The 23,048-nt window shown below is 43.2% G+C and overlaps 7 protein-coding genes across 7 annotated transcripts; 2 read left to right on the plus strand and 5 right to left on the minus strand.

The window, feature by feature from the left end:
- Nucleotides 1–1,434: 1,434 nt before the first annotated feature.
- EAE97_005463 (uncharacterized protein) lies at nt 1,435–5,515 on the plus strand (the record flags this gene model as incomplete). Its single annotated transcript, XM_038875975.1, has 5 exons — nt 1,435–2,779; nt 2,892–3,401; nt 3,472–4,469; nt 4,527–4,897; nt 5,131–5,515. The coding sequence occupies 5 exons, from the start codon at nt 1,435–1,437 to the stop codon at nt 5,513–5,515; spliced, it is 3,609 nt and encodes a 1,202-aa protein (XP_038733312.1).
- A 1,043-nt stretch (nt 5,516–6,558) lies between these two features.
- On the minus strand, nt 6,559–8,092 carry EAE97_005464 (uncharacterized protein; the record flags this gene model as incomplete). The annotated part of the gene is made up of 3 exons (XM_038875976.1): nt 6,559–7,458; nt 7,521–7,576; nt 7,630–8,092. 3 exons carry the CDS (start codon nt 8,090–8,092, stop codon nt 6,559–6,561), a joined length of 1,419 nt encoding a protein of 472 aa, XP_038733313.1.
- Nucleotides 8,093–11,491: 3,399 nt separating this feature from the next.
- Nucleotides 11,492–13,269, minus strand: EAE97_005465 (uncharacterized protein). The gene is made up of 3 exons (XM_038875977.1): nt 12,531–13,269; nt 11,950–12,445; nt 11,492–11,885 (listed from the first exon to the last, which is right to left on the minus strand). Exons 1-3 carry the CDS (start codon nt 12,640–12,642, stop codon nt 11,804–11,806), a joined length of 690 nt encoding a protein of 229 aa, XP_038733314.1. The 5' UTR covers nt 12,643–13,269; the 3' UTR covers nt 11,492–11,803.
- An 86-nt stretch (nt 13,270–13,355) lies between these two features.
- EAE97_005466 (uncharacterized protein) lies at nt 13,356–15,774 on the minus strand (the record flags this gene model as incomplete). The annotated part of the gene is made up of 4 exons (XM_038875978.1): nt 13,356–14,850; nt 14,903–15,041; nt 15,092–15,285; nt 15,395–15,774. 4 exons carry the CDS (start codon nt 15,772–15,774, stop codon nt 13,356–13,358), a joined length of 2,208 nt encoding a protein of 735 aa, XP_038733315.1.
- A 1,059-nt stretch (nt 15,775–16,833) lies between these two features.
- EAE97_005467 (uncharacterized protein) lies at nt 16,834–17,884 on the minus strand (the record flags this gene model as incomplete). Its single annotated transcript, XM_038875979.1, has 3 exons — nt 16,834–17,166; nt 17,221–17,576; nt 17,650–17,884. The coding sequence occupies 3 exons, from the start codon at nt 17,882–17,884 to the stop codon at nt 16,834–16,836; spliced, it is 924 nt and encodes a 307-aa protein (XP_038733316.1).
- A 235-nt stretch (nt 17,885–18,119) lies between these two features.
- Nucleotides 18,120–19,826, plus strand: EAE97_005468 (uncharacterized protein). The gene is made up of 4 exons (XM_038875980.1): nt 18,120–18,505; nt 18,580–18,705; nt 18,786–18,883; nt 18,962–19,826. Exons 1-4 carry the CDS (start codon nt 18,454–18,456, stop codon nt 19,655–19,657), a joined length of 972 nt encoding a protein of 323 aa, XP_038733317.1. The 5' UTR covers nt 18,120–18,453; the 3' UTR covers nt 19,658–19,826.
- On the minus strand, nt 19,812–21,758 carry EAE97_005469 (uncharacterized protein; the record flags this gene model as incomplete). Its single annotated transcript, XM_038875981.1, has 3 exons — nt 19,812–20,809; nt 20,876–21,428; nt 21,482–21,758. The coding sequence occupies 3 exons, from the start codon at nt 21,756–21,758 to the stop codon at nt 19,915–19,917; spliced, it is 1,725 nt and encodes a 574-aa protein (XP_038733318.1). The 3' UTR covers nt 19,812–19,914.
- Nucleotides 21,759–23,048: the final 1,290 nt, after the last annotated feature.

Raw genomic sequence — 23,048 nt, forward strand, 5'->3', positions numbered from 1 at the left:
TTATTAAACTCTCTGCCTGTTCTTCATCAAAAGACTTTCTGATGTCAACAACTTCGCCTCGATCGTGGAGTGACCAGTCTATAGCCGCTTTCAACTAAGGCAGACAGTATTAACAAATATCAGACGAGAAGTGGGGGATCAGAATACCTCGGCTCAGTCGGTTGATAGCAGGAGTGGGGAAGTAGAAAGTTCTGAATAGCAAATGGATCAGGGCGGATGATAGTGTGATCTGAGCTTTAGGTAGAGATTTTATACGATTTCTGGACTCGATATTCTTCAGTCTCAAAATTGGGTCTATGGACCGAGAATATTGAGGCAGAAGTAATTGAAAGGTATCGTGCCTAATTGGTGAAGCTCGAACTTCAACCCATTCGAGAGTTGGAGGCGTATATAGATGTGCAGCGCGGCTTTGGTAGTGTAGCCGCAAAATATGTTTGCCTTGATCTTTGGTTCCCAAATCAATCATTGCATCTCTTCACGTCGAAGGAAAGATCAGAATGAAGGGCAGAAATGAAGGTCAGAAATGAAGATCAGAAATAAAGACGTAAAGAAACACGCTTTTCTTTCCCTCTTCCAAAATCTGCATTCCTCTCGACATGCGGAGCCAACCTGCTTGTATTATTCCAGTGACTGCTATAGACCATCAAGCGATAGTCTTTTGAGCTCTGCATCGCTGCTTGTTGTCTGAAAGTGATTTAATCTCGGGCGCATGGCCATCAGCATGTTTAGCTGGCCAAAGTGCCATGGTAGCCTTTATGAGATTGCTGCCAGTGTTGAAGCTTAAAATTGGTACTACCAATTATCTCGCTTTAACAGCGCAGCCTTGTATTCTGGCTCTCACTTTATCGTAAGCCAGAACATGGGTTTTCAAATGCTCCACAGCTCTGTAAGAAAAGCGTCAGGTCACGGGTGTCTTGATGAATGAAAATTTTGCCAGAGTGTCCCTGACGATCATATACTGTTGATTCTCAAGTATCTAGAATTCTAGATGACAAAGTATAATAAAGCATATCGGCGGCATCAAAAAATTGAAGCTCTAGTCACGAGATGCAAAATTCACAAAGGTAAGAAACGGAAAATATACAAATATGGGACGATAACGGTTTACCCCGCCTGCAGATAAGCGGATGTCGCTGCCGTTTACTCACCCTTGCTCTTCTTTAATCGACCAACCAGTGAATTGCCCGCACGCAGTAAACGGTTACCTGCAGCTCACTGAGCCTTACTTTACTTTACCTTCACTTTCACCATTACCTTCTTATAATTTCCACCTTGGAAATATCAAATCTCTCTATCCTGTCATATCTGAAGTCATTCACGTTTCTCCCTATATTTGATACTTTCTTCTCTTTGAATTCTCTCGCCAGTCTTATGATATCTTGTTGACTTGATAATCGTTTCCATTTCTACGGTGGTGAAATTCATCAAGGCGCAATGGAGGTATTCGCGACAAACGTACCAGTTCAGACTGGAGAGCACGATCTGCGGAATTTTCTAAGGCCCAAGTTGAATAGTCTTGCAATTCGTGCATTTCATTGCTACACTGCGCGAAGCAAAGACTTTGCGAAAATCACCTTTCGGACGATTGCTGATGGAGAAAAATTCCTACGAAAGTTTGGTGAACGGAGACCAAGAAATAGACAACGAAACCCAAGGGCTACTCCGGCAAAGCTTATTTATCACAGTACGCCGATTTATTGTGAGAAGAGTAGATCAGATGCTGATCCATATTTGCTCCGATGCTTGGAAAAAGAAGAGGAAGAACGTGTTGAGAATTCCCATCTTAATCATGGCCCACCAATTGCTAACACTTCTTTTGAATGCTCTACAATCATGTGTGGCAATTGGAATTATGTTAGAGAGACTTTGGTCTTCATGCCGGAGGTAAAATGGCAAAGTAGGACCGTTGTTCATTTCAAGGAGAGAGCAATGATATTGGTTCTGGACAACGGATCAAGGATAGTAATTCGGTATGATACAATTGAACTTCTCACAACTGATGGCGGTCATTACCCAGGGATTACTGCGACGCTTCATCAATCCCCTCATTTCTTCAAATCGCCCCCTAAAGGCGATCTTCTTGAGATGACCAATATGCTTGGTAATGTAAACCTCAGAAACGGCAGCAGACCTCACCCAAAAAGGTCTCGAGTTGCTGGTCTTAGCGATAAGCACAAGGAGATTGCAGGTAGCTCTCTTGTGTATCGCTGTACATTCAAAGATACAAATGGATTTTCATCGGATATAGAAAAAAAGTTGGAAACATTAAAGAATGCTCGAGGCATTCCCCCAATGATTCATCATTCTGCTTCAATTATTCCACCTGGAGAATCTCATATTACCGAACTCAGAGAACTCCATGAAGCTTTGGAGAGTTTCAATAACGAACTTCCATTCCCATTGACATTTCAAGTCCAAAAGCTAGCCCAAAACGGATATCTGTCTCCTCGTCAAATAATCGATCTTCTACCGGCCTTCAATTCAATGTTTGAAAGAACTACTCTTCCAATTTGCGTCACGACTATGAGGAGACTATTTTTGCAGATCCCGTACCCTGGACCCAATGTTAAAGCGGAAGATTTTGACAAGAACGCCATCATTGAACTACTTGGGGATATTGAGAAGGCCTCGACTCAAGAGGCTCTGTATGCCGAAGGTTTTGGGGGTACAGCTTCTCAAAATACTGCTTTGATTCATAGAGTTACCATTACTCCTGCCGGGATGTATTTAGATGGTCCCGAGTCTGAGAGTAACAATCGCATACTCCGTAAATATGCTGGTGAGCCTCATTATGCTTCTCCTTCATTCTTTTTCTCTCATTTAATTTGAGATTTCTCCCCTATCGAATCCAAAGATACCATTCTAGCATACTGATGACTTATTCTTACTAGGCAGCCATAGCAACTTTGTACGCGTGACATTCTGCGATGAAGATGGCGGTAGAGTTCAATATGCCTCAAATGTCTCTAACGACGAGATTTTCGACGGAGTTTTCAAGAACGTTCTACAAAATGGGTTTCCAATTGGAAAACAGAAATATGAGTACCTGGGCTCTTCACATTCCTCTCTTCGTACACAATCTTGTTGGTTTGTGGCACCTTTCATACAAAACAATAAAGTTTATGATGCCCAGCGTATTATCGACGACTTAGGCCGATTTGAACATATTCGCTCTCCGGCCAAATGTGCGGCACGAATCGGACAAGCATTCTCTGATACACCAAATACTCTCACTCTTGATGATACTGTTACAATAGAAACAATCACTGACGTCGAACGAAATGGCAGAGTCTTCAGTGATGGAGTAGGCACAATGTCGGAGTTATTAATGCACAAGATATGGGATAAACTACCGAACAAACACCGTGTGAAGCCGACTTGTTTCCAAATTCGCTATCAAGGTTAGTCTGAACATCATTTGACTCTATGATATAGTTGCCGTTCTTGAATTAAGCTTACCAATCATGGCAGGCGCCAAAGGGATGATTTCTCTGGATAGTCGTCTCCCAGGCGTTCAATTACGACTTAGAAATTCTATGATAAAGTTCGAAGGATCGAGTTCGAATGATCTTGAAATATGCGGCGGTGCATACAAGCCCCTCCCTATGTATCTCAATCGACAATTCATTAAAATTCTGGAAGACCTAGGAGTGGAGCCTGAATACTTTATGAGGCTCCAAGCAAAGGAAATCTCACGATTAAGAGCAATTACAGCCAATGCATACAACGCATCGACATTTCTCCAAAGTAAAAGAGTTGGAGATGTTGTCCTTCTCCCATACCTTATTGACCACTGTTCTGCTTTAGATTTGGACTTCAGAAATGATTTGTTTTTACGGGATGTTCTCGAAATGACAGTCTTGATTGAGCTTCGTACTTTGAAGCACAAGGCCAGAATACCTGTCGAGAAGGGTTATCATCTGCATGGTATCATGGATGAGACTGGAATTCTAGAAGAAGGCGAGATTTATTGTTGTTGGCTTGAGGATGGAAGACGCACAACTCTAGTTGGATCGAATGTTGTTATCACTCGTGCTCCTGCCCTTCATCCCGGAGATATCCAATGGGCAAATGCCGTGGATGTTCCAGCTGATTCTCCGCTGAGGAAACTTTACAATTGCGTTTGCTTCAGCCAGAAAGGTCCTCGGGATCTACCAAGTCAGCTATCAGGTGGGGACCTAGATGGAGATCTCTATTATGTTATGTTTGATCCAGACATGAGATTAAAGAGGACTGTAACGCCCGCAGACTACTCACGATTGCCACCTCGGGACATCGGCCGTCGAGTCGAACAACCAGACATGGCAGATTTTTTTCTGACTTTCATGAAGACAGACCAACTTGGCGTTCTGTCCAATAGACATCAAGTGTATGCAGACCAAGATGTGATGGGAACCGAGTGTTCCAATTGCCTTAAATTGGCGGAGCTTTGCTCGACTGCAGTTGACTATTCCAAAACTGGAATTCCGGTATGATATTTTTTACCAACACACTGAGATTCTTCACTAACTTTTAAACTCCATTAGCCTGAGCTTGGTCACCCAAGTGTCCCCAGGAATGCCCTCTGGCGTCCTGACTTTATGGCTCCAGGTCCTCATATCAAAATATCCCATCGGCCTGACGATCGTTTGGAATTCGTGAAAGAGTATGTCCCAATTGAGGCAATGGACGAAGAGGACGAAATCACCAATATCAAGTATTATGAAAGCAAAAAAGTTTGTGGGCGGCTTTACCGTGCGATTGATGAGCGAAAAGTCTTTGAGGACATTCAAAAGCTGAACGTACAAGCTAACGATAGTCCCGGGGTTATGCAGCACATGTGGGAATTCGTCAAATCTCGTTCCCAGGGTATTCAATGGCAACATTTGCGCGAAATTGCCCTCGAGATTCAAGAAATGTGAGTTTCCACAAGCTGTCAAGATAGTTCAGACTGTGGTCCGATAATGTGGGGCTTTGATTTTTGGATTCATCTACAGCATTGAAACGATTCGAGTATTTGAAATAGCTCGAGCATTGAATCACCGAAAATTAAAGCCTTACAACCAGTCCGCCAGTCTCGACTCTTGAACAATCCCTATTCTCATGTTTCCTTTTTCTTTCCCACGACTTTATCAACTGACAAAAGTACAGTTATGAAAACAATATGCTAGATATAATGCATGAGTACAGTGAACATCCAGCTCGTCCCATCAGCGAGCGCGAGGTATTCGTCGGCAACATTCTCGGGAAAGTTGGGTCTGTAAGCAAAAAGCAGAGAGAGCTATGCACCAGCATGAAAGAGAAATATGACGAGATCGCGGCATTCATTGTCAACTGCATTATCAAGGTCAATGATGAGTATTCGGATGAGGCTCTTGAGCGAAGCATTGCTTGTTTTGCGGTTTCTTTGGATGATAGAAAGAGGAAAGGCGCTCGAGACGAACCTCTAAAGAGCTTCACATATTTGGCTGCGGGTGTGTGCTTGAGAGAAATGGAGAGAGTACCTGGCCTTCTTCCGAATAGTTGGCAGGGGTAGAAATTGGTGGTTAATTGTTCGTGAGGACTTGATACATTTTTTTTCTTTACCAAGGATAAGCTATGATTACATCAAACTTGACGGAGATGAGGGAATGGATGGGAATATGGATTTTTATTACGAATGGAGTGGCGGAGCTCGATGTGCTTCTAATGATTTGATGTCACGGTTTCTTTTTCTTTTTCAATGGGTTCTGCTTAAATTTCGCTGGTCTCTTATTTTGGTGTAAACTTTAGCTACCTAGGTAGAGAGCTTTAGAACTCTTGAAAAGTTCAATAAACTCATGGTACACTATGGCATGAGTAACTTGCATAATACTTGACAGCCCTCTAGACAGTGTATTTGATAGTCCAGCCTATAGTCCGACAATTGAAGTTTCTTGAATGTTGAGACCAACCGGATATAGAAATGTATACACTTGTTGAAATAACAAATTGATTGAACTGACGAGAATCTTCTCACTTAAAGCCTTCATCTTAGGTTCCGTTCCTCTGTCACATCAGTGCTTTCTAGAAAGTGAACTATAGTCTCATCAAATCTAAAATGATAGAAATTGAAATACAAAGTAATAATTACCCCTTTTTTACCAGTTTCGCACACAAGATTAATAGTTTATAAGCTAATGTCTTTCCATTCTTCTCTTCTCTTCTGTTCTATAGCCCTAGTCTCTAGAGTAGCAGGACCCCTTATATTTCTCTATTCTTTCCCTGCGGAGATGTTTATTTGTGAGAGAAGTCTTGAGAGTGGGATATACATCTTTCCATACCCACTGATCCGACCTTGCTACTCCCCTCGCGCTCGATCTATACTATATCTCGTATTCAAAGGTGCGATTATAGATCTAGGATTGACTATGCATTGTATCCTGGTGATTCGTCGATGTATTTACTGACGTACTGTGTTTACCACAAAGAAAATGCGATTAGCCATTCCTGAATTCAAATCTTTAAGAAGATTACGGAAGGTCTTACGTGTCTAAGACTATAAAATAAGTCAAATGATTCGATATTCTAGATTTAAACTTGAAATTTTCCTAATTCAACCTAATCTGACCATGGGTCATATCCAGTATCAGGATGTGGCCATCCAAGGTCCTCTGCAATATCAGACCAACGCAGAATTTCTCCGTCTTCGTCGTCCGAGTCAAAATTGTAACGACTGCTACTGGCCCCACCGAGCCTCGCCAGGTGTTTTCTAGCTTGCTCGTTCTTCTTTCTTTGCCTCGCTTCCTCTCGTTTCTTCTCTAAATGCATCTCCTTGATTTTCGTCGCTTCAACCCAAGTCCGAAATGCTTCTTTGTTGTAGGTGCAGAATAATACAACCTCTCTTGTAGCCAAAACATCCTCCAAACAGTCATGAATCTCGTCCTTGTTATTTCTGATTTTTACATTGAGTAGTTCAGAGCATAGCGTTTGCAATCCCCATCTAATGCGGCGAATTCCAATGGCATTTCTTGACAAGATTCCAGAATCCACGATAAGGGGATGAATTATCCGTAAAGCTTCTAAATCGTGCTGTAATGCATGACCGACAAGGATTGTCTTATCATCAATATATTTCCACAATTCTGATCGAGCTTCCTCCCAACCAGACAGTGTTTGTCCTTGTAAGCTCGCATTATCAAGTGTGGATTTCGATATACCATGGATTGAAGACCGCATTTGGGTTATCTTCTCTCTCGGACACACCAATCGATTGAGAAGTACTGCGCCAGTAATATAGTCGATAACACAAAGCAAAATGACTTCACTGCCTCCTCCAGCAATGCCTGCCATTTCGCAGTCGACTGTCACCGCCCGGAACTTTAGCTCCGCGGATGCGGTTGGTGTTTTTCGATACTCTTGATGTAGAATCGCTCGGAGAGGTAGTTGGAAGTCGTGTACTGGTAATGTCTCACAACCTCTTCCCTCCGTCCTGCAACATTTATATGGCCTCTTTTGGTTCTGCAGAGGTTTCAAAGTATGAGTATCTACTGATATCGAAAGCTTTCTGTGGTGACACATACCCATTTATTCCGTTTGTACCGATGAAAGTGGCACTCTCGGCCGATCGCATTTGTCTCTAAGCCTGTTCCTGATTTAGCTCACTCTCATAAGCAACACTAAGGAACTTACTATTACACCGTGTGCATTTTCGTGAATTGATATAATCAAGCGAGTTATATGTATTTAAGATATAGCCGTTCTCTTTGAGCTCTGTCGGGGAATGACAATGTGCGGATAATTGATTGAGCACTGCCATATATTCAGACTCTGCAATCGCAGACCAGGGGGAATTCGCAACTTGAAGGTCGGCCCCGATGATAGGCATTATTATATTGGGAGTCATGGGACTGGATGCAGCTATAGTTTGCGCTAAGGTATGGATGTTAAGAGTCTGCTGCGGCTTTGCTGGCTTGACTTTGGTAGGAGCCACTTGCTTCTGCTGTTTAATACTCGGTAGCTTTATTTGTAAGGGTGTTTGGACTTGGGGAGGTCTAGGAGTAGACTTCTTGTGTGCAGAGGAGCTCCGGACATGTTGATCAAGATCTACCTGTGCATTGAACGACCTGTTGCATAGTGCACAGTAGACAGACATTTTGTGTGCAGGGGAGTCTCGAATGTGTTTATCAAGATCGTTCTGTACTTTGAACGATTTGTTACATAGTGCACAATAGACAGGCATCTTTATTGTAGAGTACAGAGCTGTATAAAAGCATAGGGAGTGTTCTGTTAAAATGATTTTTTGAATAGCAAACAATGATGAGAAATGAAACTTGAGGGAAGATTGACACGTTAGAGCAGAAGCGGGGTAAATCACTGATTAAAGCAGGAAAGTATGATGCGCAAGGATTACGATAGGGGCTTACGTTACTCAACAGTTTGATGTCCACGTTGGTAAGAAATCTACGATAATATACAATAATTGATGACTCATCAATGATCAGTACATACAGTACTACCCGCTCAACTCATGTTCATCCGACCTAACCACCACTGTCTTGATCTACAGCACTTTTAATTTCTCTATCTACTGGTGCAAACTAGATCTTCAACACATTCCCTAACGATTAGAGATGATGTTTACAATATTTGAAATAAATGGGGTATATAGTAAAACTAGAGCTAGCTAATAATTCGAAAGCTTATTACAACCTCTTTTGATGCTAAAACCCACTCACTAATTTAGTATGCTGGTCGATATCCATCCCCACGGTCTGTATAATCCTGGTCTAGCTTATCATACATTGACCCCGACATCAATCACTTGGGGATTTAAATAGTGTGAAATAGTTGATTTCGTATACAATGATACTATGATAGTTGGAAAGGGAGGCAGTTGGAAATAAGAGTAAAGGGCTTGTAAATGATACATTTCTGTAATGATTAATAGTTGAGAAAGCAGGAATACAAGAGGAGGAGTATGAGGCGAGGAGTAGGGAGACTTGATAGCTGACTGCGAGGATATATAGTTACAAAATGGTGGGTGCTACATTTCCACAAAGGAGCTTCACATACATATTTGTATACTACACGCTCATAGGAAGTCATGATACATAGATACAATATAACTTCCCTCTCATACTAGGAAGTGAAGGAGAGTCCACAGAAAACAATTTATCTCTTATCTTTACACGAGACGCTGTGAAGACTATGCATTGCAGTGTCAGCATCGTTTAAAGTCGGCCCCGTTTCCTCGAGTTTCTGACAGCTCTATTTCCACGTTTCTAGGATCCTTCTACTGCAAGCATTATACTATAAGCATTTTGTTGATCAACAATATTTAGAGCTGAAGTATCACAAGAAATCTGAGTGTAGAGTATTTCGTGAAAAACCACTTCTAAGATCGATTCTGATAAAATCAGTCCCTCAAATAGTATCCTGGGCCCAACCATATCAACTGACCGAAAATGCCAGACTAAACACTTGCTAGTTTCCGGATAACCTTTTATGATTTTCTTTCTCCACGTTATCTAGATCGTGACGACCACTATGATTTACCAAAGCGTTATAAATCACTTCATATGAAGCCTAGATTACTCAGCTTCAGTCAAAGACATGTATTTCGATCGCATTGGAGAGATAAGAACATAGCTTTCAAATATGGCTAGGGTAGCTGTTGGAAGGGGACACCGAGCAACTAACCTAACAACTAGCAAAGAAACATCGGCCAGGTCATAAAGTCGGCGCTGGACTTTGGAAAGCTGACGTATAACATATGTGTGATAAATTGAGGTACGAGGCGCAGCTCCCCACTTTATGGCTCGATTCTCAGCGCTATCAAGATTGTATATTTTACTAGCAGTTGTTTTTCAGTATCTGCAACAACATACTAACGTCTCGATATCCCTGTTCCACGAGTATGCATAATGGATTACTTTGGGTATGCATTGTGGTAAGACATACTCAAGTGTTTGATGAGATATACTCGAACTTTCTTGATGATGAGTACTTTGGATCTGGCTTGCTCGGAGATATACTCGAACTCCTGAATGAAGATAAAAAGAATGAGCTTAAAACATCTTTGATCTCAAGCAGGAGTAGGCCAAGGGTAGAACACAAGATTCTTATTGCCCCACGAGGAGTTTCATGATGCTTTAACGATGTCTCGATGGTCTCAGTAAGTCTTATCTCGCCATTATTATATTTGAGTTCTGTATATTGGTGTTCCTTTGTTCTGCCCGTTTTGTATGTTGTTATTTTTCTGCCCAGCTGAGCACAAGTAAACATTCTCTATGGTCTAAAAAAAAAGTGCAGATGAATACCAAACCAATTGGCGTGGAAACTTGCCCACCAGGTTCGCTAGAACATGGCGACAGCATGCAACACAGTACCAAACAAAGTGATACAGTAAGCAAGCTGAGCGGAATCTTGCGCTGCGAAAGCTAGCAACCTGGGAATGCAGCAGAATTCATAATTTCATATGCAGGGCATCAAAACGACAGACAAAGTTTCGCAGTAGAAGTAAAATGCTTCGAGCAGAACTTTCATAAACCCATTCTTTGATCCCCACCTCGAAATCCCAACTTCAAATCTAAATAAAAGCCAAGTTTGACATTCTCACAAGCCCCAATCCACCTCGTCTTTACCCACCCATCTTTTCCCGCCCCATCAAACTCCTTTCTTGCTAGAAAAGCGCCCCACTGCGTCCACCCCATTCACTCACTCACATCTCCAAAAACAAGCCCCAACCCATCCACCCACCCTCAAAAACAGCAAAACTTCAGCCGCGACGGCTTGCAGTCCCAGTCTACATGTACGATCAAGACAGTTTCGAACTGTCTTGAGAAACCGCACTCTATGCACTGTCCCATCGAAGTATCACAATGCGGAAGGAAGGCGAGATCTTAAACGGCGGGGAGTGAGAAATTCTAATCGCTGCGCCATGAGGCGTGTGGAATGCTTATGTTGGGATGTGGGAATTGGGGGTATATAAAGGTTGGGGGAGGGGGAGGGTGGGGTGGGGTGTGGTATTATTTGGGTCGGGCGGTGTGAATGGGTGATGATGATGTAGAGGAGATTTGAGGGGGGGGGAGAAGATTGCATTATGCGCATGGTCTGAGAATTATTTTTTAGGTATTTGGGTAGTCATATTGACAGGCGATGGGTTCACTCATTACTTTTCGGTGTTCTTTCCTATAGGTACTCGTTACTGACTACACTCAAATGTTCGATCTTTTGAATTGCCCATCTGCATTGAACTACTTTTGCATGAGCGCAGATTTTCCCCAACTTCATTTAACCAATCATCGAGCATCTATTTCAGTACCTTTTTGCACTAGAAGGCTTCTATTATACACAACCACACATACAACGGAGTTGGGAAATAGGATTTTGCAGGGAGATAAATTATTACCCTGCCCAAGGAAGACCAAGCAACCATATTACCATTCTCAGCCAAGAGTTTCACTTACAACGCTCACCCATCACATATTGGACTCTTGACAATCATTTTTTTTTATCATTACTGCTATTATTATTATTATTAAGCCACCTGCCAGCAGCTGTAGTTTGAATCTTTTAGAGAACAGTTAACTTGAAATCTAAGCGCATTTCGAGAGCTTCTTCGCGAAAGCAACCACAGCAAGACAAAATCTTCCAATCTGCATCTCCTTCTTCCTAGCAATACACTCCCTACCCCAATTTTAATGCTAGTATAAATCAGCAGAGCCGATGGATTGAACGATAATAACAACTGATGTTTCAGTTCCAAATACCAGTCGCCTTCAATGTAACTGATGTAACGGGCGTGATAACAGCTTGTATCATTAGCCATGCGCCAAGGGAATAACTGATTCGCTTGCCAATTTTAAATTAAACCTCTTGAAGCATCGAGTCTTCTTCTCATGGCTAGGACCTCTTTGCATACCATATCGACCCACGCTTCAAACCTGCTTTCCATCAGTATGCCGACCAAGGCTTCAAATTGGCTCCGCTAAAACTTAAGAAACATACTCAGGAATTCCATCTCCCCAATCAACTTTCTCATAAACCCCCTTTTCTTCTTCTTCCTTAGCCGTCAAGCCTGGTCCTCTCCCAACTCTTCTATCTGCTCTTTCTGTCGCCCCAACTCCCATGAATAAAGCCCGCGGTGTAATTCCCACACATCTAGCTACAAATTCTCTGAACTTCTGATCTGGCTCTATTGCTTCCATTGCACTAACACCACTTCTTACACTGCTATCTCTAGATACAGTTGTGCCACTTTCCATTCGACATTTTCCAGATGTTTGGTATTCAGGATTGATTTTGGTATTGGAAGATGAAAATGGATTGATGTTTGGGTTGGGAGAAAGGGGGGCAAGGCTTCTGGCAGGGCGTCCTTCCATACGAAGGTAGAATTCCTCGCGAGAGATATCGCGGCCCATGGCTCGTACGGTTTGAGCGTGGAGACGGGAGAGGATGTCGAGATCGCAAGCATGAGGACCAATGGCGCAGAAAGTTGTTGGATCTTTTGTTTTTGGTTAGAATGAAGCTCTGTTTAATGATAAAGTCTTGCGGGTTATATTCAGATAGCGGTATCAGTAATTACTTACGGATATTTGGTGGAAGAACTGGAGAAGGAGCTTCAGGTATTTGGGGTATCTTTGGAGAAAAGGTATAGGAACTAGCACGACTTCCATTTCGTTTGTCGGAACTGAAAGACATGGTTTCTGATTGCCAATTATGAGTATAATATGAGAAATAGAATCTATGGGCAGAATTTCCTGTATTCGATTTGACTTTCCTCTTCGAACCTATCAAATATAGCAATTGTTGAGTATGAAAGGACAGAAATCTGTATCGTAGGAAAATATTGAATTGAAAAGGGAACGAATTAAAAAACTCTAAAAGTTAAGACTCAAATGGAAAGAAGGACTGGGTGACAATCGATTCACTCTGCGTTTGTGTGCCGATGAAGGTGAAGGTGAATGGAAAGTCGAGCAAATATTAATTCGGTACTGTACAGAGGAAGGTTATTGTATGGCGTGATAATTCCGAGCGTCGAGAGACCAGCCAAGTCGGTAGTTTTAATTCTCATTTGAGGCTAAGACTAGTTCCTACCATTTGAGGTAACAAGAAAGAGCTACAATCTGGAAGGAAAATCCAGACGAGGGAAGCTTACTCACGTGTTTCTCGGCCTTCATACCCTCTAAAAAACGACGAAGTGTTTTCACAAAAAACTCTATCGCCTGAGAAGGAGATCTCTCTCGCCAGTCTAGAATGTCTTGAGACAACATGGGATATTGTAAGAGAGACTTGCAAAATAATCATCACTCTTTAAGCATCTAAAGAAAAAATGTTCGAAAGTAAAATGTAATTTTTACTGGCCTATCAGACTACCCTATTATTGGCCTCTTTCCAAAAAGCTTCTATCGCCCTCAAATCCAAAGACCACTCTGCAAAACGGCCCTATAGTCGGTATCATTTGGGCTAGAATAAACAGGTAAGCCTACGTGTTCATTCAACCAATCTAACACAGTCTTATGCCACACCAAACTGTTCTCCTGGTTCAAAACCCAATGGTTTTCATCAGGGAAACTCAAGAATTTACTCTCAATACCCTTTGCCTGGAGTACATTGAACGCCGCAAGACCTTCCGCGATTGGAAGACGGTAATCTAACTCATTGTGGTTAATGAGATGAGGAGTCGACCAGGCATCGGTGTGGTTCGCTGGATTCCAGCGTGCGTAGTTGTCGAAGTTTTCCCAGAGTGTTCCGTTGAAGTCATGTTGCATGAACCAAAGTTCCTCGGAGGAATATTGGGCAAGAGTGGAGAAACATCCATCGTGTGTGAACAAAGCCTTGAACTTACGTCCAAGAGGTTGGCCTTGAATCCAGTTCACCATGTATCCACCATAACTGGCACCCAAAGCGATAGCTCGATCGGTGTCGACAAATGAGAGATTTTCTTCGATGTATTCCCAACCTTTGACGAGATCGTGGTATGGTCTACCGCCCCACTGGTTTTGAATTCCATCGGTGAGGTTCTGACCAAACCCTGTACTACCGGTAGGGTTGAAAGCTACAACGACATAGCCTTGTTCGGCGAACACAGCCATGTTCCAACGGGTACTCCAAACATCTTCAGTTGCTCCCTGAGGTCCACCGTGAATGTAGAATGCTAGGGGGTATTTTTGGCCTTCAACAAATGTACTTGGCTTGATGACCCATGCGTGGACGAGGTAGTCTCCGTCGCCTTGGTAGAAAACATCGGAGATGGAATCACGGGAAAGTCCATATGCCTTGAGGCTGTTGAGATTGGCTGAGATGGTGGTGACACCAGATGATGCATTAGTGGCAGCTGAAACGCTGGGGTCAACGGATGAGAAGACCGAGTTATCGAGATAGCTTGAACTGCTAATAAGTAACTTGTCTTTTCCTTGCGGGTGAAGATCTGTTACACCACCATCTTTGTAGATAATGGATGGAAGTGTTGTGTTTGCAGGATCCGAAGAAAATGTGAAAAGTCTAACTCTAGCAAAATCTTCGGCTACTGCGTGAATAGATTCTCCATCTTGACTGTAAAGGAGTGTACTTGGGCTACGATCCCAAGCTCCCTTTCCATCCTCTGAAGCAAAGAACTCAATTGCAGTCAAATCGGAAGTGACGTCTGCTACTTGTAGAACACGGTTCTTGTCACTTTCGTAGGCGATATGTGCCATACGAATGAAAGCAAGTGAAGATCCAGACGGTGAAAAGACTACAGCGTCTGAAGCACCTTCGAGATTGGGAGTGGAAACCACTTTCAATTCTGGAGAGGTTTCGGTAAATGTAGTCAATGGCACATAGTAAACATCAGATTTGGTTGTGGTAGCTTGGTTCAAAGTAATGTCCTTCGCAATGAATGATAAACCTTTGCTACCAATGTCAAAGCTGTTCATAGTCAGAAAATTTCCCGGAAAGTAACATGACGTCATTCACTTGCCTGTTTGTAGCACCAAACGGTGGGACAGGCGATTCGAGTCCAGATCCATTCAACACATTAATTGGTTCGCTGAGGGTATAATTACCGCCCGTGGTTGACAAAGCCGCGTACCAAATACTGTTTCTTTGGGATGTAATATCTATTTTATGTTAGTGCTGGTTTTCAAACAAAGTCTTGTGAGTTTCTTACAAGTATCCCAATGCCTGACGAAAATGGTGGTATACGCTCTTCCGGTCGAATAGGGTGTAGGAGCGAGTTCGGAATTGTACAAAGTACCATTGGGTAAAGCTTGGCCACTGAATGCAACACCAAGAGTTCCCTCACCAATGCTAGTTAGCTTGAGATTGTCTACTGCTCCAGGAACAGAACCTGCTGAGGTGGCTCTATAAGAAGGTCAGAATTGAGTCAAGATGCAAACAGGAATCCGCATTGAGGTTTGCATAGTATTTTGTATAGCCGAAGGCCACATGATGGATGTTATAGAAGACTTACTCTGCGCTTGGTGCCGTCGCGTCTCCCACGACGAAACTAGTGGATCCATCCTCCTCCGAAACGAACCAAATGATCTTACTTCCATCGCCTAACCAATTGGCATTGCTGATGCCACTAGAGTTGCTGAATAGCCAAGATGTACCATTCGCAAGGTTCATCACACGGAGCTCATGAGAATTGTGATGCTTCTCAAATGAGTAGGTGGCCACAGTGTAAAGTGCAAGCGTTCCATCTGCATTTGGGATTGCCGACCCTCGACGAGGAGAACTCAACATCGCTTGAGGAGTGAATGTCGGTGTAGAATTGGTGTAGGTAGCATTAGCTGCCCCTGCGGATAGCAGTGCCACCAACGACAAAGAGCTCCTCATCGTAAAGAGCATGATGAGCAAGTATCCTAGCGGACTGTGAGGAAGGGCGGTAAGAGGAGGGTGACCTCGAGACACAACTTATCGGGGAAAAGCCGAGCTTTTATATATTTACCATTCATCCCATTGAGCCCCGCTAATTGCATTGTTATCTCGGACTATGATGTCGTGCTAGAGTGCCAAGCTCCATAACAGTAAACATATTGACAGTTTACATCCGAAGTTTAAACAAGGCAATATGCATTCACTCAACGGTAAAGTCACACAAAGTGCGGAGAAAGCTTTCCCCTGTAATGTTCGTCTGTGGTCTTATCGTAATACCAGGATTCTATAAGGTAATTCCAATTGTTTGGGAAGATCGGCCAGGGACACACCCGTTGGAATTGGCTCGTTCTTCTGAGTTTACTCGTATCGATCCCAATGCTCAACCATGAGGCTGGGCCAATCTAAACCTGAGGGGAAAGTCCGTAAAAATGCTATCGGAAGCTATTATCCAAAAGGAAGGTGGGATTGTCTTGGCTATAAGCGCCAAGCGCCAAGACACGCCACGATAAATTGTTGGTGGGAATTGAGCTAGGAATGAATGTATATCACGTGATTCGCCTCCAAAAGCACGAAAAGTCTGCGATTGCGTGCCCAAAATTGTGAGCCGTTGTAAACCGGCCTGTACTTCGAGCAAGTCTCGATCCGTGTTCCGAGATAGAGGATTTGATGAGTATAAATTCTAACATGGGGTCAATGCAAGTGATCAACAATCTGAATGCTACAATGATCTTAACGGATACCCAGACAACGACTTCAAGCGAGAAATGGAAGTCTAAAGACCCGAGAGTTTTGAAGAAAAGTGACTTTCTCATTTTAGAGATTGCGATTGCACCTCTTACCCATCAATAGTGAGGATCTGATCGACTCGAAGAAAGGCATATTATGTGTGCTCAAATAATGCATTCATAGCCATGGGCCAAAAACCGATCGGCACAACTTGTACCTTTCAGAAAATATAGTATACATGCTACATACGCTTGTAGTACAGTGGAGAGAGTTTATTTAGTTCGCCATTACCATCCCAATTCATTATGCCTTTTTGTTTTTATCCTCAAATGCCTCGGTGACATTTAATCCCAGTCCCTCCGAATCCAAATACATCTTGTTACGTCCACCAGCCTCTTGAATGATCTGAGCGATTGCTCTAGCATTCTCGATTCTCTTCAAATCGACGTATGAACGACTCTTCTTGATAGCATCACCAATCAACTCCGCAGATCGTGCTTCTCCTTGGGCCTTAACAATCATAGCTTGCTTCTCTTGACGTGCCTTGTCAACTACGAATGCAGCGCGCTGAGCTTCTTGCTGTGCAACTTGCTTGGCCTCTACTGCTGCTGTGAACTCGGGAGAAAATGCGAGATGCTATTCACTCATTAGTATGTGTGTCATTTTTAGAGCATCTTATGAATATCATACCGTTAGGGAAACATCATCAAGCATGATGTTGAACCTAGCTGCTCTCTTCGACAAATTCTCTCTGACTAATCTTGCAACCATCTCACGTTGGGTAATCAACTGACTGGCGTTGAACTGCGCAACTACACTCTTCAAAACCTCATTCACAATAGATGGCAATACTCTCTCATCGTAGTCGGTACCTAAGGTTCGGTAGATTTGAGGAAGGGCATCGATTCGAGGCCTTGAGAGAACACGGCAGGTAATGTTGACCATCTGCAAATCCTTTGTACCGGTGAGGGAGGCGACATTACGTGGCTTCGCTCGAACATCATAATCTATAGGGGTCTCAAACCATGGAATCTTGATATGTGTACCTGGAAAGTGAAATCTTAATATTAGCCACCACAATGTGTGATATAATCGCCCCAGGAAAAAGTAAATGCATACCTTCACTGTAGATTTGCTTGCCAACACCACCTAATCTCGTATATTTGATAGCTCTGTGACCACCATCAACGTTGAAAAGCGCATTATTTCCAACAACCATGATTCCACCCAGTGCAATAAGTGTAGCCACTCCACCTGCTATTCCCTTTGGTGCCGGTCCTCCGCCACCATTTCTACTTGCTTCACTTGCCATTCTCTGCAGCCTCTTGAATACATCTTGCGGATTGTTCGACATGATGGCAGCTTTCGAAAAGTCGGACACAATATCGATCTAAGAATTAATGTGGCGGGGTTTGAGGGGAGTAAATTGAGATGCGGAGGGGGGATTTGTGAAGCTCTATGATCAGATCAACGAAAACCGTCCTAGCGTATTTTTAATTTAGCCGCACCTCACTCCACATAAGCTTTAACGCCAAGCATAGTGAAAGTCGTGAAGCGCGATGAACTAAACCTTACTATCATTTCTATCAAGGACGTATGCCCCTTCCATACTGCTCAAAACAACATTAAAAAACAATCGAATTTTTCGAACAGAGGCAGTACTATTGAATCGCCCTCGCTTCCACAATTATAAAAGGGATTTGGATTGTCGGTGCTCATAAGGAAGAGGACAAGAAGGATTTTAGAGTAGCCAGAAATCACTTCTTCAAAGACTTTCTGTGCCATTTCTCAATTTTGCAGTGACAAAAGAAGTGATCAATCCATTTGCATTCCTTTCTAAAGGGTCAAATCTTGCAAACAAAATCATCTCAACTCTGTCCATCGCATTTTCCATAGTCTGGAACATTCATTATCTCTTTCAATATGTCAATAAAACCTCCTTCCAAGTCTGTATTTGTTGGAAATATTCCTTATGGTAATTTATCTTCTTTCTCTTTGACTGGTCATCTTTGCTGTACCGTATCAAGCTAATTTATGCCGTATGAAAAGGTCTTACCGAGGAACAGATAATAGATATCTTTAGCAGTGCGGGAAATGTTGTCAATTTTCGACTTGTCTATGATCGCGAAACAGGTAGACCTAAAGGCTTCGGTTTTGCAGAATATCCCGACTCAGGTACGTGCAGTACACTGCGTATTTGGTTTGCGACTTTCCCATCCATGGTTACACTGCTAAATGTTTGCGCGTCTATCTAGATTCTGCAGCTTCTGCAGTAAGAAATTTAAACGACTACGAAATCATGAATCGAAAATTGCGCGTTGATTTCTCAAATGATGGTGGTGAGGAAGAAAATGTATGTCGAGCTTCTACCCTATAACAAACCGATCTACAAATATACCTAGAGATTATGCTAATTTGTGTCTCTTTTCAGTCTGCGCCAAACTATCAACCTCCCCCTCTCAATACAAATGGCCTTCCAGTTCCACCTCCATCTCTACCAATTCCTCAAGCCTCAAACACCGCCCCATTGCCGCCTCTACCAATAGGCATCGAGTTACCCCAAGGCCTCACCTGCCCTGATGCCATCTCTCGCACTCTCAATACTCTCCCTCCATCCCAACTTCTCGATGTCCTCTCCCAAATGAAGACTCTTGCCTCGACCGATCCTCAAAAAGCGACCGAACTTCTTCATCAAGCTCCCCAACTCTCCTATGCCGTTTTCCAAGCCCTTCTTCTGATGGGCCTTGTTCAACCCGAAGCTCTCTCGTCCGTTATTGAGTCATCGATCGCAGCACCAGTATCCGCTCCCCCCGTCCCAAGTATTCCTCCACCCGTTACGGCTATTCCTCAATATGGAGGGTCGGCATACCCATCTGGATATCCCCCCCCTCCTCCACATATGTCAGGCCAAATGGGTTTGCCCATGATGGGTACGCCGCCAGTGCAAGGTTATGCGCCACCTCCTCCACAACAAAGACAAGCTCCTCCACCACCAGCTCAAGTAGCCGAACCAGATGCAGATGCGTTGATGGCGCAAGTTATGGCTATGCCACAGGAATTGATCGATAGTTTGCCACCAGCTGATAGGGCACAATTGATGGCGCTGAGAGCCCAGTTTCGTGGATAAGTCTATGGTGCAGGTGAAAGGAAAGGGTTCAATTTAGGAAGAAATTCTCGTGATTTTTCACCTCATGCTTCCTCGATATTTTCTGGTTCGGAGGTCAGGCGTTGATAGGTAGTTAGCAAAGGAATCAATTAAGTAGATACATCAAGCAAATGTAAATTTAACTGGTGGTTTTATTCGTCTGTTGTTCATTCAACTATATATTCCCATGTGCATAGTTAAAATGCGTGGTATCAATGCGATTCTACATCCTTCAAAATCTAGTATCTCTCCCATCCGACCTCTTCTAATCTTCCTTTCTTTCCTACAACTTCATCTTCCATTCTCTTCATGTAGTCCTCCATCTTTGCGAATACCACACTATCACTGGCTCCGATTATCCTTGCTGCTAATAACGCTGCGTTGACGCTGTTATTAATAGCAACAGTTGCAACAGGGACTCCTCTTGGCATTTGTACTATGCTCAAAAGACTATCCATTCCATCTAATGTGCTTCCCTTCACTGGTACACCAATAACTGGAAGGGGGGTTTGCGCAGCGATCATACCAGGTAAATGTGCCGCCCCTCCTGCAGCAGCAATGATAACTTTAAAGCCGTTGGAAGCGGCATCGCGTGCAAAATCTGCCATGAGTTGTGGTGTACGATGCGCAGATGTTATAGTAAGGAAGTATGAAATTTGAAGTGAATCAAGAATAGCAAGGCCGGGTTTGAGAACGGGGAGATCGGAGTCTGAACCCATAGTAATAGCAACGAGCTTTTGAGGCGAAGGTTGAGATGAGATTGTGGTGGATGTGGATTTAGGGAGACCTTTTCGCTCGGCACGCATGTTATCGTTAAGCGTGATTAAGGGAGAAATAAGTTGCTCGGCTTGAGCCATGGAGCTACCAATGACAGTGATATGACCAATTTTGCGGGCTGGCTTGGATTCTTTTCCGTACATGTGAAGGTTGGCCGTGGGGATTGCAGCGGCTTGTTGCATCAACTCGTTGTGGGAATCTTTTGACGCTCCACCAAGGATGTTCAACATGATAGTTGCAGGAAACATTGAAGGAATAACTGAGTTGGGGAAGGATGGCATGATACCCAATATTGAAAGAAGTTGAGATTTGTATTGCGACATGGTTGGGCATGCTTCAATTGTGTAATGTCCCGAACTATAGGAAAATTGTGTCAGTACTCGTCCAAACTCGCCTGTTGAAAGAATGCCTCAAAATACTCACTTGTGAGGGCGAGGGGCAATCTCATTGACCAGTATTTCACCATCTTCCATAACAAACAGTTCAACTCCAAAAACACCTTTACCCCAAAGACTACCCACTGCCTTGCGCGCTAAGGTTTGTGCTTTCTTTTGGAGGTCACTGGAAATTCCTCTTGCTGGAGCATAAACTAATTTGCAGATGCTATCTTCGTGGATTGTCTCGACGACTGGGTATGCAATGGTAGAGTCCCCATCTTTGGAAACTTCGTTTTCTGTCTTCACAACCATTACCGCAAGCTCCATTCTGAAGCTCGCCCATTTCTCCGCATATAATGATCTATCCTTTAACACTTCAAGGGCATTCTTGATATCGGATTCCGATTTCACAGGACAATTACCTCGTCCATCGTACGCATCTTTCCTTGCCTTAAGCATGAATGGGTATCCGTGTGTGCGCCCGAACTCCTCAAGATTTCCAGCTTCTACCGCTTGTGATGTCGCAGTCTGTACTCCAGCTTTAATGAGGTGCTCTTTCTGTAAATACTTGTCCTGGATGACTCGCAATGTCTTCCAGCCTAAAGTTATATTAGTCTTGTCTCAAAGTTTGAATATCAAAATGAATACCCACTGGGTTGAACTTCCACTCCAGAGTTTGCGAGCTCTTCCAACACGTATGTGTCCACATGTTCAATTTCCACTGTCAAAACATCTACTTTCTTTGCAAGTTCGCGGATTTTCTCAGCATCAATGAAAGAGCCATCAAGATGGTCATTTTTGGCATTAACTTGTTTGGCTGGTGAGTTTGGTGCATCGAGAATAATAACCTTGACACCAAGAGGATTCGCGGCTTCGCAGAGCATCTGCCCCAATTGCCCTCCTCCCAAAAGTCCTACAGTTTTCTCCATGATGTCGTATAGTGGGGTGTTTGATGATTGCGGGGTATTGAGGAGGAAGAAAAATTTGGGTTGGGGTAATATATATTTCCAGCATTAAATCCCGCATTTGCTCACCGCTATCGGGCGGTGAGTTGCGAACTCCGATTGAACGATATCAATGTGAACTGCTATCCTAGAACATGCATCAAACAGCATTTTGGTATGTGGAATGTCAATGAAAGATAACTTGTCGCTCTTGGTACATCAATCTTCATCCGATTTCATTGGCTTGAGTCACATACTATTGACTCTAACTACATCCGAAGCTATCTATTTTATCTCGCTCGGGAGATCCGGTGTGTAGCAATAGCACCTGGGCAATGTGTGGAGCGCATTTTTCGAAAGTTGTCCCAAAGCGTTTTGAGAACCCTAAATTCCTAGGTATTTAGAATGATGCTTGTGGGCACGCGCTTATCTCAGGGGGGCCAATATTACCTTTTGGCTTCGTTGTGGAGGTGATTGCCTTCTTCGGGAACATCTTTTCCACAGCTTTGGGGTTTCTACAGTTCTCAATATGATATTGGTGTTCGCAGAACACGGTCTGACAACGTCGAGCTGAAAGCCATACATCATAAACTTGCGAAGCCCAATACCGATAATACCTAAGTGGTTATTCTGTATAGACCAAAGGTCGGCAATCGTACTGTTAATATGTTTGTGATAGATCTGCTGGTCTGATGACTAGTACTTGCAGCCTCGAGATATTGTCCGAGACTGTCAAAGCAGCCATTGTGTAAACCGGTATGTATGACTGGAGGTTACATCAAGTGATGCTCACGTCGCGTGGCGGTTTGCGGAAATCTACCGCTCTGAATCATTCATCATTCCATGTTTTATATATGAATTCGGCTGGCAAACGGATTGCATCAATATTGAAATGTATTTTTTGGTTCCTTCTATTCCTATCGAAACATTTTCACTCCATTTACTCGTGCACATAATTCTTCTCGTTTCGATCAAGTCATAACACTCCTAAATTTCTTCGCAAGACGTTTCAGAAACAGCAGAGCTCAAGATTCATGTTCCCTTGTATTCGTCAGCTTTGTGACAACCCTAAAATCTACAGCAAAAGACTATGGCCATGTCTTCTGAGGGAAACTCGATCAGTCCCTACGAGGAAGAAGCACCTCCAGCATACTCGAGCGTTGACTCGAGCGTTGATGGTATGCATAGCATACCTGCACCACATCTTGACACGCTGGATTATTTGAAATGCAGACTGGCCATGAAGTTTTCCAATAACAATAATACCCTTAAAAT

Source organism: Botrytis byssoidea (genome assembly GCF_014898295.1).
Source record: "Botrytis byssoidea strain MUCL 94 chromosome Unknown BBYS_009, whole genome shotgun sequence".
Lineage (NCBI taxonomy): Eukaryota > Fungi > Ascomycota > Leotiomycetes > Helotiales > Sclerotiniaceae > Botrytis > Botrytis byssoidea.